Source organism: Letharia lupina, assembly GCF_014066315.1.
Source record: "Letharia lupina isolate WasteWater1 chromosome Unknown contig_8, whole genome shotgun sequence".
Taxonomy (NCBI): domain Eukaryota; kingdom Fungi; phylum Ascomycota; class Lecanoromycetes; order Lecanorales; family Parmeliaceae; genus Letharia; species Letharia lupina.
The window spans coordinates 1,337,859-1,354,164 of NW_023502977.1; the positions used below are offsets into that span (position 1 = coordinate 1,337,859).

A 16,306-nucleotide genomic window follows, 5' to 3' on the forward strand; every position below is an offset into this window, starting at 1 on the left:
TGTCAAGTCAAAGTCCCTCGGAAGCGTTGAATCTCGGCTAGCATCGGCTTTCACTCCGTAGATTACGGTCATTCGTGTCAACGACCACAAATAATTCCTCTTTCAAAAAAAATTCTCTCAGACTTCGAAACCGACCTCCGAAATCTCTCTGCCATGTCGACTCTCACACAGCCCAAGATACCGCCAGTGGTAATGGACACAATCACCCAACAAATTGGGAACACGCCCATGGTCAAGCTGAACAAGATACCTCATAGTCTTGGTATAGAAGCTACCGTTTATGCAAAGCTCGAGTACTTCAATGCCGGAGGAAGCGTCAAAGACCGTATCGCCTTGCGAATGATCGAGGAAGCAGAACGGAAAGGAAGGATCAAACCTGGAGATACGTTGATAGAGCCAACAAGTGGTAATACGTAAGGCTCCTGGCGAAAGAAGTGCGTCAGAGTATTTGTCTGATTGTCTGACCCGCGTACAGTGGCATCGGTCTTGCTTTGGTCGCGGCAGTAAAGGGTACGCTACATGAGCTATTATCGTACACTTAGCTTACTGACATATTGAAGGCTACAAAACAATCATTACCCTTCCTGAGAAAATGTCCCCGGAGAAAGTCGCCGTCCTTCGCTCCCTAAATGCGACCATCATCCGCACCCCAACCCAAGCCGCCTTCGACTCGCCCGAATCCCACATCGGTGTCGCTCGAAGATTACAGAAGGAGATACCCAATGCTCATATATTAGATCAGTACGGAAACCCTGACAACCCTTTAGCACACGAGTACGGGACCGCCGAAGAAGTGTGGGAACAAACAGACGGCAAGATCACAGCTATAGTGGCGGGAGCAGGAACAGGTGGTACAATCACAGGACTGGCGAGAGGATTACGGAAACACAATAAAAATGTGAAAATAATCGCCGCCGATCCATATGGATCGATACTGGCAATGCCCACTTCGCTGAACAACATGCACGCAAATGAGTCATACAAGGTTGAGGGTATAGGATATGACTTTGTGCCGGATGTGCTGGATCAGGGGACCGTTGATCATTGGTATAAAACCGACGATAGAGAAGCTTTTGCCTACGCGAGGAGGCTGATTGCTGAAGAGGGACTCCTCGTGGGGGGCAGTAGTGGAAGTGCGATTGCTGCTATGGTGAAGAGTGTCAAAGATTTGGGATTAGGCAAGGATGATGTGGTGGTTGTTATACTACCTGACAGCATACGAAGCTACCTCAGCAAGGTAGGTCCTTATATTCTTGTCCCATATGCGCCCTCAGCTAACTATCACAGTTCGTGGACGACGACTGGCTCGCAGCGAACGACCTCCTTCCTCCCACCCCACCACCAACAAACCCCCCATCACCAGCCCTTCCAGCCCAACACCGTCGCTCCTCAATGTCCGCCTCCAAAGACAAATCTCCCTTCAAAGATGCCACAATCCGCACTCTCCGCCTTAAACCCGTCACCACAGTCCAAACCACCACTCCCTGCACAGAAGCCATCGAAACAATGCGCGAAAAAGGCTTCGACCAACTGCCTGTACTTGCAGCTTCTGGCAAGAAAAGACTAGTCGGTCTCGTAACACTGGGAAATCTGCTCAGCTGGATAAGTCAAGGCCGTGCGACGGGCAAGAGTCCTGTTAAAGATGTCATGTTCAATTTCGCCAAGATCAGCGAAGTCGTTACGGATCCGAGAGATATTGGAAGGCTCGCCCCACCACCGCCGCCATCAGGAAACGAAAGCCACAAGCATACTCACACACAGTCGGCGTTGAAAACAAACGGGGAGGCAGATGGTCAGAGTGTGCCTCAGAAACGGAAGTTTGTCGAAATTACCCTGGATACGCCGCTAGGGGCATTGTCCAGATTTTTTGAATGGAATAGCGCGGCTGTGGTGACAGAGAAAGAGGATGGAGAAGAGGTATGGATGAAGCCAGTAGCGGTGGTGACTAAAGTTGATTTACTGGGCTGGTTAGTCAAGCAAGGGAAGATGGATGGTACCAATGGGTCTGCTTGAGCTTTTCCATTATGGTGTTGGAACAGGGCGTTGCGATATGGATCACGATAAAGCATCTATGGCGCTTAGACTGGGTTGTCTCACACGAGATACGATAAGAGGCATCCTCAACGATGCTGTACGATACTTGCAGAGAGGAACTAGATCCCATGAATTGCTCGCACACTATCCCTCCACCCCCGCCAACCCCCCAACGACTTTAACAACGACCGGCACACTCGTCAATCCCACCATCACCGTCCCAAACAGTGACATACTCAAACTACTCAACGCCGCCGCCCGCGGATCACTCACCAACAGCAACGCCGTCGCAATCGCACTGCTATTCCCTCCCAACGTCACACCCCTAGTCACATAATCATCCTCCGGAATCCGCATCCACGTCAGCAACGTAGGTCCGACAAGCACGCCCATGACGCCACTCATGATGCACAGCACGGCCACGAGCTGCAAGTCTCCGCCGAGGTTCTGCGTGGCCGGCGTTGCGAGGGCGAGGGTCAGGGAGCGAGACGCGAAGGAGAGGGAGCGAGCGGGTGAGATACCGAGGGCGCGGCAGAGGGAGGGGTAGCCGAAGAGGGAACCGGTTGCCATGAGGACGTTCGGGAGGATGATGCTGGGGAAGTGGCGTTTGAGCTCCAGTCTGTACTGGAACATTGGGAGGGCGAGGGCGACGATGGAGACGTCGAGGACGGAGCCGAAAACGTCGCCTGCGCCCGGTGGAGGGAGGTGCGGTCCGTCGTCGTTGAAGAGCTGGATGTAGCGCGTTTTGGTGCTGTAGGTCAGGAGGGCGGCGTGGAGGGTTGAGCGCTTCGACAGGGCGAGGAGCCAGATGAGGAGGATGGTGAGGGAGGAGGAGAGGAGGACGGGGTGGATGATGCGTTTGTGGCGGGGTGGCAGGGAGAGAGCGAGGAAGTAGGTTAGGATCGAGAGGGTGAGGTGCGCGGGCATGGTGTAGGAGGTTGAGTAGTAGATCGGTAGGCCGATGAGGAGGAAGAGGAGGGCGTAGGTCAGGGTGTCGAGGTGGATGTTGATAATGGTGGCCCATTTTTGGGGGCGTGTTGGAGGGAGCGGGTCTTGTCGGGGTATGGGCTGCGAGGGAGTCGTTGTGGTGAGTGTTTCGGATTCGGGTGGGCCGTTGGTGATGCGGACCTGCGAGGGATTCTGGGTCCGGGATGGAAGAGCTATATTCTGACTTGCTTCGCCCGAAGAGTAATCGGTTTCTCCCAAGTCCGTTGAAGAAGCCTCGGGCGTTGGTGGGTTCCTGGGCAATTGGGTCAGGGGAATGTCGTCGTCTTCAACGCCCATTTCCTCGGCTCGCTCGATGATAGCTCTTTTTGAGCTGCCGAGCAGCAGCTGAAGTCCGCGAGTGAAGTATGCGGTAGTTGCAAACATCACCACAAAGCCGATCACTTGTGACAAACGTCAACATCTGTCCCAATTTTGGAGATAATCTGTCCTTACAGAAGACGGCAATGATCTTGCCTACTTCGACACCGCTCACAGATGGACTGAGCGGTAATAGGACTGCTTAAGGTCAGCGTTCTTTTTTGGCAAAGCAGTGCTGATCTTCCATGTTCTACGATCTATCAAGGTTGTACCATGATGCACTGACCGAATGAAGGCGTGAAGAACACATTGATGTATCGAAGAGCAAACCCGGCCTGGTATACTGTGAATTGATGTTCATGGTCTGTAAGGTCTGAAAGCTCACGGGAATGTCGATCACGTGCACAAGCTTCTTGGTTCTCCGGTCTCCAAGAATTGTCTCGCATACGACTAGAGCAAAAAATAGTACTATCAACAACGCAACGGAGGCGGGAAAAGACACGGAGCTTAGGCCGATAAGGCTATCCACACCCCAACAAGCCAATAAGACACACAAAACGCCGATTGGAACATAGAACCATGCGGTCAGTGATCGGTGCCATGAAAGCTTCCACACCTGCGTTTCCAGTCAGGATTTTCGTCTCGAGACAGTAAAGGAAAGTACCATTCGCGATGATTCTAGAACATCATGAAGCCATGCGTTGTCTCTAGCCATGTTAGAGAAGTGACTGTTATGTTGAATTTTCTACAGGCACCATATCTTGTCTTCGTGACGACTTTCGCGGGAGATCTCGGTAGGAGGGGAGCTTCTCGGCCGCTCTTACCGAGGTTTAAGCGAATAGTTTGATGTTGGCTCAAAGATCGTCTAGATGTCTGAGAAGAGCCTTGTTTTCCCCCTTTCACCTTGGTGACCTATTCGGTGACCGGTCGACTCGTCTTTTGATGTAGATCTTTCCGTCGTCCAGCCGTTCGCCCATGATGTGTTCTTCACTGTTTTGTGTCAGCATGGTACTTTCGAATCGGACGCTCAGATCTGTCGCACATATCCCATAGTCTATCCTCAAAATCCTGGAAGGTTTTGTCCATCGTATGAAGTTTCCTACGAAACGTAGTCAGCCTTGGTGACTCCTCCAGCCTGCGTATAGGAAACCTACATTAACAAGTTGGTAGTATCACAAGCTATTCTTTGCGTTTGAATCCGATCGACTTGCTCAGCGATCGAAAGGATATCAGACTTGGTCCGCATCCACTTCCATCGTCGCGAGAGGGTCATAGAGGCATACTTGGTCTCAACGCTTTCCTCGGAATGGCGCTCGATGTCTTCCTCGGCTCTAGAGGGTGAGGTGTTCAAGAAGGGCTCTTCCAATCTGACGAATTCGCGATGGATACGCCTGACAGTGCCATTAAGAATTTTCAAAGGTGCAATATCTTCATGGTGCCTCTTGACACTCCTACTTCTCGACTTTGTCCGTCTCAATGCGGACTTGAAATAGGCTCTCTCGTTATGTATTTCGATCCTCAAATTGTCGAGTTGGCCCATCATTTGTTTGGGTGCAGACCATAATGTCAAGATCGTCTCCCAGAACACCCTTACGAAGGTAAAGAATGTAAATGCGAAGCTTGTAAAGCCAACGATAGATGAGGCATAGGAGATTGGTGCAAGTTTGCTAGACATCTTCGTGGACTGAAAGCGTAATACAGGATAAACAAAGTTACCGAGCTGGGGATTTCTCCCCAATTAGGTGCGCATTTGCGTTGCTATCGAGGGGGGAATAGTCGGAAGAAGATGGATTAGCAAAGTCTGGACAGCGAAGCAGAAGGATTATATATCTCGCGATGAGGGCGCAGAGATATCACAGGGAAACACAGACGAGTGACACTCTAAGAAATAATCACACGGAAACACACACGAGTGACACCCTAAGGAATAAACATCGTCAAATGATTGCAGACTCGGGACCCTGAACTATTGGTGGCTTTCTAACCCTAACCCTAAGCCACGTCACCATGTCGAAACCTCATCTTGCATCGCTCGTCTTCAATCCCGCCCTCTCACATATCGATGAGTGAGGATCTCGTGTACTTCCGCATCCAGACCTTCTGTAATGGGTATCCTAATCGTATTCATAGCAGAAGTTCGGCAGTGAAGCCCAGACGCTGGGAGCCTGAACGTGAATGTGAAGAGCTAGTGATTGGGTGTGTGCCATGGACTCATGGGGCTCCGTTCAGCATCAGTTGCAACAATTGTGCTCCAGGAGATAGTAAGAGCAATGAGACCATAACTGTGGCGGTGAGATACCTCTAGATCGTTTCCGAGAGGCATGCATGTGGATTCGACCGCATGCTTGGGCCAATGCCTGCGGATGGCAAAGTCTGAGGGCTTCATCCGGTAAAGATTGCTTTACTTTGATGAAAAATCGTTTTCTCGTGAAATAAACCAAACTTTGCCGTCAAATGACAACACTTTATAGTCGAGGTAGCCGCGACTTCACTTCCTTATTTTGGCGCCAGTCCGCAATTGCGTCTGAACAGCGTTTCTAAAATCATACTGCATGTGATCTTGGTGACTGCTTCTTGAAAATGTATTCGAGCATGTCTTGCTTCCCAAGTGTTGCACAACTTTTCACCTCTTGTCTAATATTGAGCACCCTCACTCAAGCATCGACCCCCATAATCGTCAAGAACGTCACTATCTTAGGACCACAGCTCACTCCAGATGTAACCAACGTATCGCGAGACGGTGGTTACTCGGCACTGGTCAACGGAAACATTGTCTGGCTTTATGATGACACAGAATGCATGGACACGCAAGGAAATCAATTGTCTTTTGTTTCCAATACTGCCGCTTATGCGAATCAACCGGACAGCGATGTTGCCACCGTTGCCGATTTTGGGGTTGTCAACTTGGGGACCAACCCTGAGGGAAGCCCGAAGACGGCGATACTTGCCCATACCACTGTCGGCACCGGCGGTTGGATTCCTTTCCAGCCGGACGAGTTGCAGTACAACGAGCAGATGAACGGCAAAGAAAGAGTAGCAATATGTAAGCCTCCATCGATTCACAAGGATTGAGCCATCGAATCTGGCGATGTTCGCGGTATCTGACCACTGCTACAGGGCCTGGCACATCTCCTACGCCCGTCAGTACCACACAAGTTTTCCTCTACGCACCACTAGTCTATGTGGATAGCAAGCCTCAAGATCCTTCGAAAGAATACCAAGCTCGCGGCATGACCTTGATTACCATCACAGCACCAAATACTGGACCTGTCGCTGCTCGCCAAGGTGATCTCATCATCCCAGGAACTGAAGTTGCGTATGGAGGCTTTTCATCAATCCTTGGCTACAAGAGTACCGATACAGCCACAGACAAAGACTTGGGCAATCGTGATGTTTATCTGCTTGGCATGACTGCCTCCGGTCTGCAGCTCGCTCGAGTCGGTATGAATAGCCTGAGCGATTTTTCAAAGTACACGTTCTGGGATCCACAAGGCCAGAACTTCTCGGCTAGCCCCCCAAAACCAAGTCTCCAAGACGCCGCACAAATCTACCTGCCCGGTACGTTCTCGTCTGGAAGTGTATTCTACAGTCCATACTTCAAGACCTTCATCATGGTGTATTTCAACAAGATGGTCGATTCCACCTTCTATGTACGGTATATACAGCTCGACGGTCCGCTGGGACATGATGCGACATGGATCGTAGGAGGCAAGAACGGCAAGGGAATAGAAGCAGAAGATGCGGAGGCATTGGTCAGATATACCTGGTCCGCCGAGCAGAAGCTGTACGCATCACCCTCTGGCCCGGGGGGGTTCAACTACGCCGGCATGGCTCATCCTGAGTATTTCAACACGCAATACTTCCCTCAATCCTTATACCCAATAACCAGTCCCCAAAAACAACAAGTCAATGGGTGGTATGGCCCGGGTAGTGCTGGTGTAGATGGTAAGAGCCTTTTGCTTAGCTGGACTTCCCAGGTAAGCTCCTAAGATCTTGAGTTATTTGGGAAGGGTTGAGCCAATGATCACAGGATGTTGGGGGAACGAACAACGGGGTCTACCGGATTCAACTTGCAATGCTCGAATTTGATGATATCCCTTTGGAATCAAATCCTGACCCATCCTCCACCGCGGGCACAACAACATCGTCAGGCACGCCAAGTGCGACTTCCACGCACATCAAGAAGCCCCCCAGCAACCCTGTCAGCTCAATACTCAGCATAGTAGAGCATGGAAGTGCTGCGCATTCGTTCAGCAGGGGACTCCTTCATGGACTTGTCGTCTATATTTTGGCTATGCACATGTTGCTTTGTACGAGGGTGCGTGGAAGGATAATATGAACACTAAAAGGAGCGGCTTTACCAAGGATTGGCGATATCGCTCAAGCAACGTAGAGGTTAATGATCGCGCTGGTATCTTAAGGCAAGTGTGCATCACTTTTGTACATATGCAAACTTAGTCCCTTATGCACGGTCATCAACTTCGAGGAATATGTACAACCCTTACTGTCAGCCTACCATCAAGTTGGGCGTCGATCAAGGCTTTCCGCCGACTACCCACGAAGATCTGGATTTCGCTTTCAACGATGACCCTCGGTGTGATTTCAGAGATTGCGCAATTGCGCCAGAGTAGCTTCATGTAGCCTCGACGTGATGCACATACCTGCGTTGAGTCTACATTTTCTCTCTAACGTGACCGCGATACGGAATGACTTGTGTCTATATTGTCATTGCCCTGAAACAGGTCTCTGCATCAGAGGTGCCTTGCATTAACATCGTCGCTCACTGTCTACAGGCGCCGTGGAGCCCCGTCCCATGCGAGCATTCATGTTCGGTCAGCCGGCCCTCATTACTGTATCTGGTGGATCCTGTTATGCTTTTCTTGTTCGTTTCAAATAAGTAGCCAAAGAATCTTATAGAATATGTTGGGTCAACACGTTCTGTGAAACTTTCTCCTCTGCGCTTAATTTTTGGCATGTCATTGATACCATCCAAGGATCCTATTTGCACCTTGAATAAACTCACTTTGGCAGAGATCACGAGATGTCTTCTAATTGTCTACGTCCCAACTACTCGCCCTTTGAACTTCGGAAACGTAACCGAAATCTTGATGGCCTTCGGATGCATGCCACCGTCTCCGGATACTTGTTGCGGGTGCCAGGGAACCGGTCTTACCGATCCGGGCTAGCGAAATAGCACAGCCAATATGAACCAGTACGAAGGAGTTTGGTTTGGCGAGGTGCTCAAACCCTGCGTTGGTCTGCTGTTCCACATGTCCACGCTCTCTCTGCGTAGCCTACGGAAAGTACGACAAAATGTAAGGAATCAACGAATTTTCCTCATAAACATAGAGTAGCTTCGCAGCTAGATAGACAACTTGGCTAAGATACTCTCCCACATGTACGTACACCTTGAATTCTTTATTGCTCCTCTCCTGAGGATACCCTCCTGAGAAATCAAGGCGCATCAAACCACGAGTCATGGCAAGCTGTCGTTCATTGTGAGGCTGATGTGTATATGGAGCCTGGTGATAGGCCTTGGCAGCGTATGTGGGTTATAGCTGGGCATCCCTATATTTCAGCGCAATAGCTAGGGGTGGTTGATGAGGGGAGTAGAGAATTTATTCAACTCTCACGGAACGGAAAAAAGATATGCCGAGTGCGGTATATCAACCGCTGATACCACAGATCATCAATCGATGCGAACTCGAGCACCTAGTACAAAGTTCCGTCAGATGATCCAAATGCATGTAGAGTATATTACTAAGCGTTTGAGCTCGTTTTTTCCCAGATACGAGACCGCAGTGCCATCAAAGTGAAACCAGAGCAGCTTCCCTGCTTTCCCGGCCTCCCTTCTAGCTATATTAGGAAACCTCAACCTCTTGTCGCTTAATTTTCCTCACTCGCCGCTGGGCCGAAATGAGAGAGAGAGAGTGAGAGTGGTCTCTCTGCAACTTCCAACGTGCTTGCTGGCTGTGCATCACGACTTGATCCTGCGCCGAGTCATCTAAAGTATTATTCATGGGCGCTTTTCAGTATATCAACAGATGCCAGTGAAGGAAAGGGTTTTTGAAACCTGGAACAGTATTGACGATCTTCATGACTCGCTTTTCATCGACGGATCAAATCTGGCCTCGGCAATGAAAGATGGCTACTTCCTTGAAGATGCGCAAGTATTAGCAAAGCAAGCGGGACCAAAAGGCATTTTTACCCAGCCGACTGGCAATGCAACTTTAGATGTTGCCGACCAACTGATTGGTCTAACCACCGAAATTGTAATCAACGCCTATTTCAAAGGCTCGGCTGCTTTCATCCTCTACATAAGCAGAAGCATCGCCGTTATTACCAAATGACTCTGCTTATGTCAACCAAAGATAACTTTTGGCCGGGTGTCGGACGCCTATGGCTATGCGAAGAATAAATACGTGGAATTCGATCAAACATCATGCCAAGATAATTTCCTCAATGTTGCTACATGGGATGATACTATGATTGGTACTTGTGACCCAGGTGGTCTTTCGGTGTTGGTCAAGTAGGGTTTATTCCCTAGTCCCATCAGATCCTCAAGCTCATCGTTTGTAGCGCATTCAACGGCTCTTAGAAACCAACAGCAGTCGCTAGACTGATGGAAAAAAGGAAACTATAATTACGGTCTATACAACTTCAGCCCCGAAGACATGATCGCAGGTTCAGTGAGCGGTCTCCTCAACCACGGTTCTAAGTGACTCTGTCTTGATTCAAAACTGCTTCTAATACAACGACTGACACAGCCAGCTATAACGCCACTGATGCTATTGCCAGTACGAACCTGAATCCAGATGGCAGTGACAACCTGGACATGATCATAAATCTCAAGCCGTCGAGTCCAGGCTCGTACAACCTCCCAGTCTGCAAACTCAACGACCTGTCTGTCGTGCCGTCCATACAATCTGCTGCGCCTGGTCAGAAATCTGTACCACAGTGGCAGCCATGCCCTTGCATGTCAATCCAGGCCAACATCACGAACACCGGGACGACGACTACTCAGTACTTCAGGTACTATGTAGATCAGAGTGCGGCGTATGCTCTTACTGACTCTCCAAATGAAGGGGAGGGTGCCGGAAACTCATACATAGGAAACGGTCAATACTCTTGTTTGTCTATTAGTACCTGAGTATTCCCTTGATGCATGAGGCACGGAGCGCGAAGATAAACTAGCATTTAGCGATTCTAGGGGAGAGACTGACTTCCTCACGTGTTTGCTATACTCTGATTGTTGCATGTATCTGATGGCATTCTATACCCAAACAGTGATCATATCCTTTTGAACATTGCAAGTATATGGCAACAAAGGCTCGACATACTGCGGCCGCGACCCGCGTTTTGACCCAGCTCATCGCTCCTTCTGGTCCTCATTGTCAGTGCCTGGATCTGACACGACGGGTCTAGCAGGACCACTTCCCACAGATAAGGTTCTGGTGTCAGCGGCGGTTCCGCCGCAAGGTCGGCTCCATACCAGAACTCGTCGGGCTGGATTGTCACGCACGGGCGTTAGGAACGCCGTTGCGTGACAGCAAACACGCTCTTCCTCCGATCTTTGTGCGATTCGTGCCTGCAGACACGAAAGAGCCGAAAGTTCATCGAGAAAGACGGATTTTGTAGCACAGCTCATCCGCTTTCGTTTTCGGCCTCTACGCCTTTCCCGAACAGGCTCTGTTTTTTCTTTGTCACTCTCTTCTTCTTACGCAAGTTCGTCAAGCTATGGGGCTCAAGAAGGTCTAGATCAAATCGACACAGAAAGACTGTTGACTTCGAGAACCCCCATATGATGGTGAAGAAAGTAAGACTAAGAAGGGGTATGTACAGTGGTGGCTATGATATGTGAAGGCTGATGCCAAGCTGCTGCTGTCACACTCGTAATCAGTGCATGAAGTTGGAGCACAATATTTTGGTTGAGATGACGACGAGAGACAGACAGAAGGAAAGAAAGCCTTTTCTATCTCGATGTAGACCTCCGGCCCATTGCCATATTTTTCACTTGTGGTTATCACGTAGTTGTTCGCGTAGACTCGACTTGATCTAACCAACCACATTGGACTTCAGATCTATCTCCACGCATACTATCTCCGACTGTGAGAAATGATGATGCAATTCGCTGGACTTTGTAGGGGGAAGACCAAATGCGTGACCAAAGCGCTCCAACCAACTTAGATTTGAGGGCAACATGATACCTCCTCAGAGCCAAGTCGGGAGCTGATTTTGAATGTCGCAAGACAAACCACATCACCCACTCGATGTAATTGTTGAAGCTAAAAGATGGCAGGACCAGGAATTGGTAAAAGCATTTTTAATGGATGGTGTGAATGGAAAGGAAAGAGGGCAAGATCGGGGGGTGAGGACCGACAGTGACGATAGTGTGCTCTATATAAACCCTACCTTACCTCAGAAGTATCAACGTCAATGTCGTGACGGCTCTATGACTAAACTCACAGCATAGGAACTTCTTGTATAAAAATGGCATCTGGGAGCAGGTAAATGGGAATCTTAGAGATCTTGGTCTCGACCTGGTAGGCGTGGTAGGGTGGAAAGGGATGGGAAAGTCGAAGCGACAGCGGACCGAGTCGGGCCGAGACACGCCAAGTCAGCTCTGCCACTCAATCTGTCCTTCAACTTTCTTCGACCCACCGGCGACTGGTCTCGTTCGCACTTGGTATGCGTGGCTTGAAAATGATTGAGTTGGAGGTGTCGAACAATGTTACTGCGGCGGTATGTTTTGATGGTTGTTTTGCGGTGCTGACGGATAATGAGAGTAACGCGCCGGCAATTTCAAAGGGTGATCCGATCTTAATCTTACACGCCCATTCGAGTTACAGCTTGAAGCTCCGATGCAAGAGGGTCTCAACGACAGGTCAATGGTTGAGTCTATGAGCGAAAATACAAGAGAGCAGGAAAATCACAAACACCGCGCATGTAAACGGGTATCCAGTCGCGAATCCTAACGCCGCTCACGCCTCCACTGTCCGTCGTACCATCGTTGACCACCATCAATCGTATTGCGTCTTCTCAACGCACCATCATCATACCGTCCACGAGCCCATCCAGCTCTCCTCTCGAACTGCCTTAGATTCTCCGCCCTGATAGCATTCTGAATGAAACGATCGCCCCTATCTAAACGGTCTTCATTTGGGTGAACAAAGACAGGATGGCGCGGACGGCGGGGAATATTGGCCTGGTGTGCTCGGGCGTAACGCTGTCGTTCCTCATATTGGCGTCTGGCTTGTTCATCACGGAGCCGCCATTCCTCTTGATGTCTCCGTGCTCGTTCTTCACGAAGCTGCCGCGCTCGTTCAGCTTCTCTGAGGCGCTCAAGGTCTTCCTGCTCCTGTAGTATTCTGGCTCGCGCAAGCGCTCTGAGACGCTCAAGGTCTTCTTGCTCCCGTACTACTCTTGCTTGCTCTTCTAATTGCTGCTGACGTCTTGCTTCCCGTTCATTTGCGAGACGCTGTCGGTCTTCCCGACGTTGCTGCCTGATTTGCTCCTGTCGCTCCTCCATCGCGCGTTGTCGGTGCACATGTTCAAGAATGCTGGCTCGCTCCCGAGCTTCGCGTTCTTCCCGTTTGATTCTTTCTTGATACTCTCGTTGTCTAAGCTCTCTCTGTCTGATTCTCTCTTTCTCGACATGATATCTGTGATTAGGTGATAGAGATCGGGTGCGTCGACCGTGTTCACGATTCGCTTCTAGTGGGGAGAGTGATTCGTCTTCGTCCTCTTCGCTAGATTGATGGATAACAGCAGGGACAGGGCTTCTTCTTCTCCGCTCACGCCCAAGGGGATGGTGAGTGGGAGGGCGTTCGGGAGGCTCCATTGGTATGACGACTGGATGTTCTCCTCGAACCAGCGGTACGAAATGCGTTCTAGGAGGTGGTGGAATTGGTGGCTGCTGTTGGATGACAGCTGGGCCACGTTCCGACTTTTTCGTTTTTCTGACAACATAATACTGCATCTTCCCTTTCTTCTCTTTATTCTTGGATGAGAATGGGTTCCAAAACTTGATGTTCAGTGCCAGACCCCCAATCGGACCTCTTGATGTCTCCATACTTCTTGGACGGAGTCGCGAGCTTTCCAAATCCCTAGGTTCAATCGGAACAATATGAGGCTGCAGGGGACGTCTCAAGTCGGAGGCCGAGGCAAGACGATCTCCGAGGTTGGCAACCTCAGGATGCCTGCATGGCTGGCTGCGAGTCCCGTAACGGCAAGGTACCACCTGCTCTCTTCTTTCACGAGTTTCATCGGGGTAGACAACATGGAATTGTTCGATCCTGCACATCTGACTCGGTGGAGTATCTGACTCTAACTGTCGGGAGAGGGGCCCTAGGCTTTGATGAGGTTTGAAGGCTTTTGGGCCTTGGGGGACAGGATTTGGTTCTGTTGGCGAGATAATTCAACCGCACTTGTCTGTGAGTGCCTGGAGGCTGGACCACTATCAGACGGTTGCCTTGCAGAGATGGGAGAGTGGACTTACCGAGACAATTGCTGAAGGACCTTCGGAGGAGACATACTCTAAGCGGACATTGCACAGGAACGTGGCACGTCCTTGAGCATTTGAGCTTTTTAGAAAGGAAATCCGGTAGCTTTGGGGGTCTATTGACGAGTCTGAAACAAGGCCCAAGGGGACGATGAGCCGCTTGGGATGTAAGTTAGGGTCCAGGTATTTTGGGATAAATATAATATAGGATTTGGCTCTGTGAGCTATGAGACCTTTTGTAGGATTAAAGGAAGGAATAATGAGTAGCGTCTACTTATATCTTCTTTAGTAGCTAAATGCTGAGTCTGTTGACCTTGAGCCTCTAAGCGCTTTCCTGATGCGGTTAGCCTCTGGGCATGAGGCGAAGCAGACATACCTTACCTACTTCATAGTGGTGGTGTCGCAGCACCCTCCTGTGCAAGAAATAAGAAATGCTACTCAGTGTCACATTATTGTCCAAGCGCTGTGGCATTTTTTTGAGGCTCTTTGGAGGCAATTCGATGATTTTGATAGCATGGCTGGTGCCCATTGGTTACATTTGCCTTCTGAAGCATGGAAGCACTGGCTGGTAGCCGCCGAAATGGAAATATCTCAAACTCCGGGGGTTACATCCTTGCTTGCTGCGCACCCCCAAACAAACAAATCCTCGAAAAGCACCAACATTTCTGCCCACTTGCCACCCTCGTTGACGTCGATTGTCTTACCATTAAGCCTCAAAGGAATAATGACAGCAAGTCGCTGCCACCACTAACCGCATGCTCATCTGACCTCCCAAGCGTCCGCAGAACCCGCTGGCTGGTGGCCGGTAGCCTTTCTTCTAAGCTGCAAACATCTCGTTCATCTCGCCGAAAGCACGGCCTCTAAGCACTGCCAAAATACGGCATGCCAGCCATTCGTTATATTGTGGCGGATGTTATCACACGCTTCCACAAAAAATTCTGCGGGAGCCCGACGCTCTACCTAGCTTGAAGACCAGTCTGTCACTGCGGCGAAGATCACTAATGGACTTTCATTTCAGCCTCATGGAGATACTACTACATAACGCTCCCACCTGAGCTGTCACTGCCAGTAAGCTGACGATATACATGCCTGCGGTGGTGAAATTATTTATCTACAAGGCGCAATGCGCGATATTGATTCCCCATCTTCCTTTCTGTTTCATCATTCAGTTGTGGGAAACAAGTTTTGGTATGGTGAGATGGATCATGATGGTTGCCACCGATGACAGGGAAGCGTGGTCAAGGACGAGGCTACATACCTCGCTGATGTCTACACCTGATAGCCTTGCGAGCCTGGCATTCCACGACTGCAATACGGGGAGCCCAGAGATGCTGATGTCAAGATGCGGACTTTGAGTTTTCACAACATCACAAGATCAAATCAAGCCGTCATGGAAGCACCGACGAGACTCATCGTTGAAGTTGCCATGATCGTTGCTGAATCTTAAGCCAAATTCGAACGGCAACTGCGGATACGACAGCCTAGTACAGCAATACATTTTGCCATTCTCTGGCCCATGCACAGTGTCATTGCGAATGTTGTACAGAAGCTCTTGGAAGAGACTCAACTGCAACATCATCCGTCTGGATCGGCAGCAGCGTATCTGGACTGTGATGGATTTCGGTCTTTATTTCGGTCTTATTATATTATCTTTGCGTCCAGGCCTATTGTCGATGCTAGCGTTCTCCGCCAGACTCGGAACGAGTCTTCCAATTATGCTGAACATTCATCCCAAGGGTAATTTGATCCCATGATTCTACAAATGAGTCACGTGAAATCCCATCACATTAACGATTTCGGCGCCTCAGCACCAAGCACAGGTGCCAACCCTGGATCCCCCTTCGCCATCGCCCTCTGATACCCCTCCCTCGCGCCCACTCTTTTCAGATATGCAATTACGTTCGTATACGGTTCCAAACTGTACGGTATAAACAGCCTCATCGTCGTCAAGCTTACCACCGTCATGATATCGGCAGCAGTGAACTCTTTCCCCGCCAACCACTCATTGTCCTTTAGCCTGTCGTTGATGAGACCAATAGCATGCTCTCGTCTTGACACCGCCGCTCCCATGACCTGATTCTCGGCAGGCAACTGCGCCATTCGCAAAAACATATTCCTGCTCACCGAGAGCTGCAGCGTGCCATTTGCAAAGTGCAACCAGTATAGATAATCCGCATAATTCCTCTCCTCCGGCCCTACCACTAATTTTCCCTCGCCATATTTCACAAGTATGTATTCCATGATCGCCCCAGACTCGGCGAGCGTGACATCGCCATCCGTGATGATGGGTGCGGTCTCCAATGGGTGCAGTTTCTTGAGTTCCGGTGGTGCGAGCAGGGGAGAGCGGTCGTAGACCTTGAGCTGGTAGTCAAGGCCAAGTTCCTCGCAGAGCCAGACTATGCGTTCGGATTGAGAACGGCCGAGGTGATGGACCGTAAGGACCATTGTGGATGGGGCAGATTTGGC

General features: G+C 50.1%; 5 protein-coding genes across 5 annotated transcripts; 2 read left to right on the forward strand and 3 right to left on the reverse strand.

Annotated features, from left to right (window-relative positions):
• Positions 1 to 153: 153 nt before the first annotated feature.
• HO133_010211 (uncharacterized protein) lies at positions 154 to 2,013 on the forward strand (the record flags this gene model as incomplete). Its single annotated transcript, XM_037301066.1, has 4 exons — positions 154 to 413; positions 476 to 510; positions 561 to 1,237; positions 1,288 to 2,013. 4 exons carry the CDS (start codon positions 154 to 156, stop codon positions 2,011 to 2,013), a joined length of 1,698 nt encoding a protein of 565 aa, XP_037153883.1.
• Positions 2,014 to 2,178: 165 nt separating this feature from the next.
• HO133_010212 (uncharacterized protein) lies at positions 2,179 to 5,014 on the reverse strand (the record flags this gene model as incomplete). Its single annotated transcript, XM_037301067.1, has 9 exons — positions 2,179 to 3,422; positions 3,475 to 3,537; positions 3,626 to 3,674; positions 3,725 to 3,789; positions 3,899 to 3,955; positions 4,004 to 4,017; positions 4,252 to 4,329; positions 4,382 to 4,438; positions 4,494 to 5,014. 9 exons carry the CDS (start codon positions 5,012 to 5,014, stop codon positions 2,179 to 2,181), a joined length of 2,148 nt encoding a protein of 715 aa, XP_037153884.1.
• Positions 5,015 to 5,931: 917 nt separating this feature from the next.
• On the forward strand, positions 5,932 to 7,678 carry HO133_010213 (uncharacterized protein; the record flags this gene model as incomplete). The annotated part of the gene is made up of 3 exons (XM_037301068.1): positions 5,932 to 6,382; positions 6,457 to 7,316; positions 7,370 to 7,678. The coding sequence occupies 3 exons, from the start codon at positions 5,932 to 5,934 to the stop codon at positions 7,676 to 7,678; spliced, it is 1,620 nt and encodes a 539-aa protein (XP_037153885.1).
• Positions 7,679 to 12,310: 4,632 nt separating this feature from the next.
• On the reverse strand, positions 12,311 to 13,411 carry HO133_010214 (uncharacterized protein; the record flags this gene model as incomplete). The annotated part of the gene is made up of 1 exon (XM_037301069.1): positions 12,311 to 13,411. The coding sequence occupies one exon, from the start codon at positions 13,409 to 13,411 to the stop codon at positions 12,311 to 12,313; it is 1,101 nt and encodes a 366-aa protein (XP_037153886.1).
• Positions 13,412 to 15,622: 2,211 nt separating this feature from the next.
• Positions 15,623 to 16,285, reverse strand: HO133_010215 (uncharacterized protein; the record flags this gene model as incomplete). The annotated part of the gene is made up of 1 exon (XM_037301070.1): positions 15,623 to 16,285. The coding sequence occupies one exon, from the start codon at positions 16,283 to 16,285 to the stop codon at positions 15,623 to 15,625; it is 663 nt and encodes a 220-aa protein (XP_037153887.1).
• Positions 16,286 to 16,306: the final 21 nt, after the last annotated feature.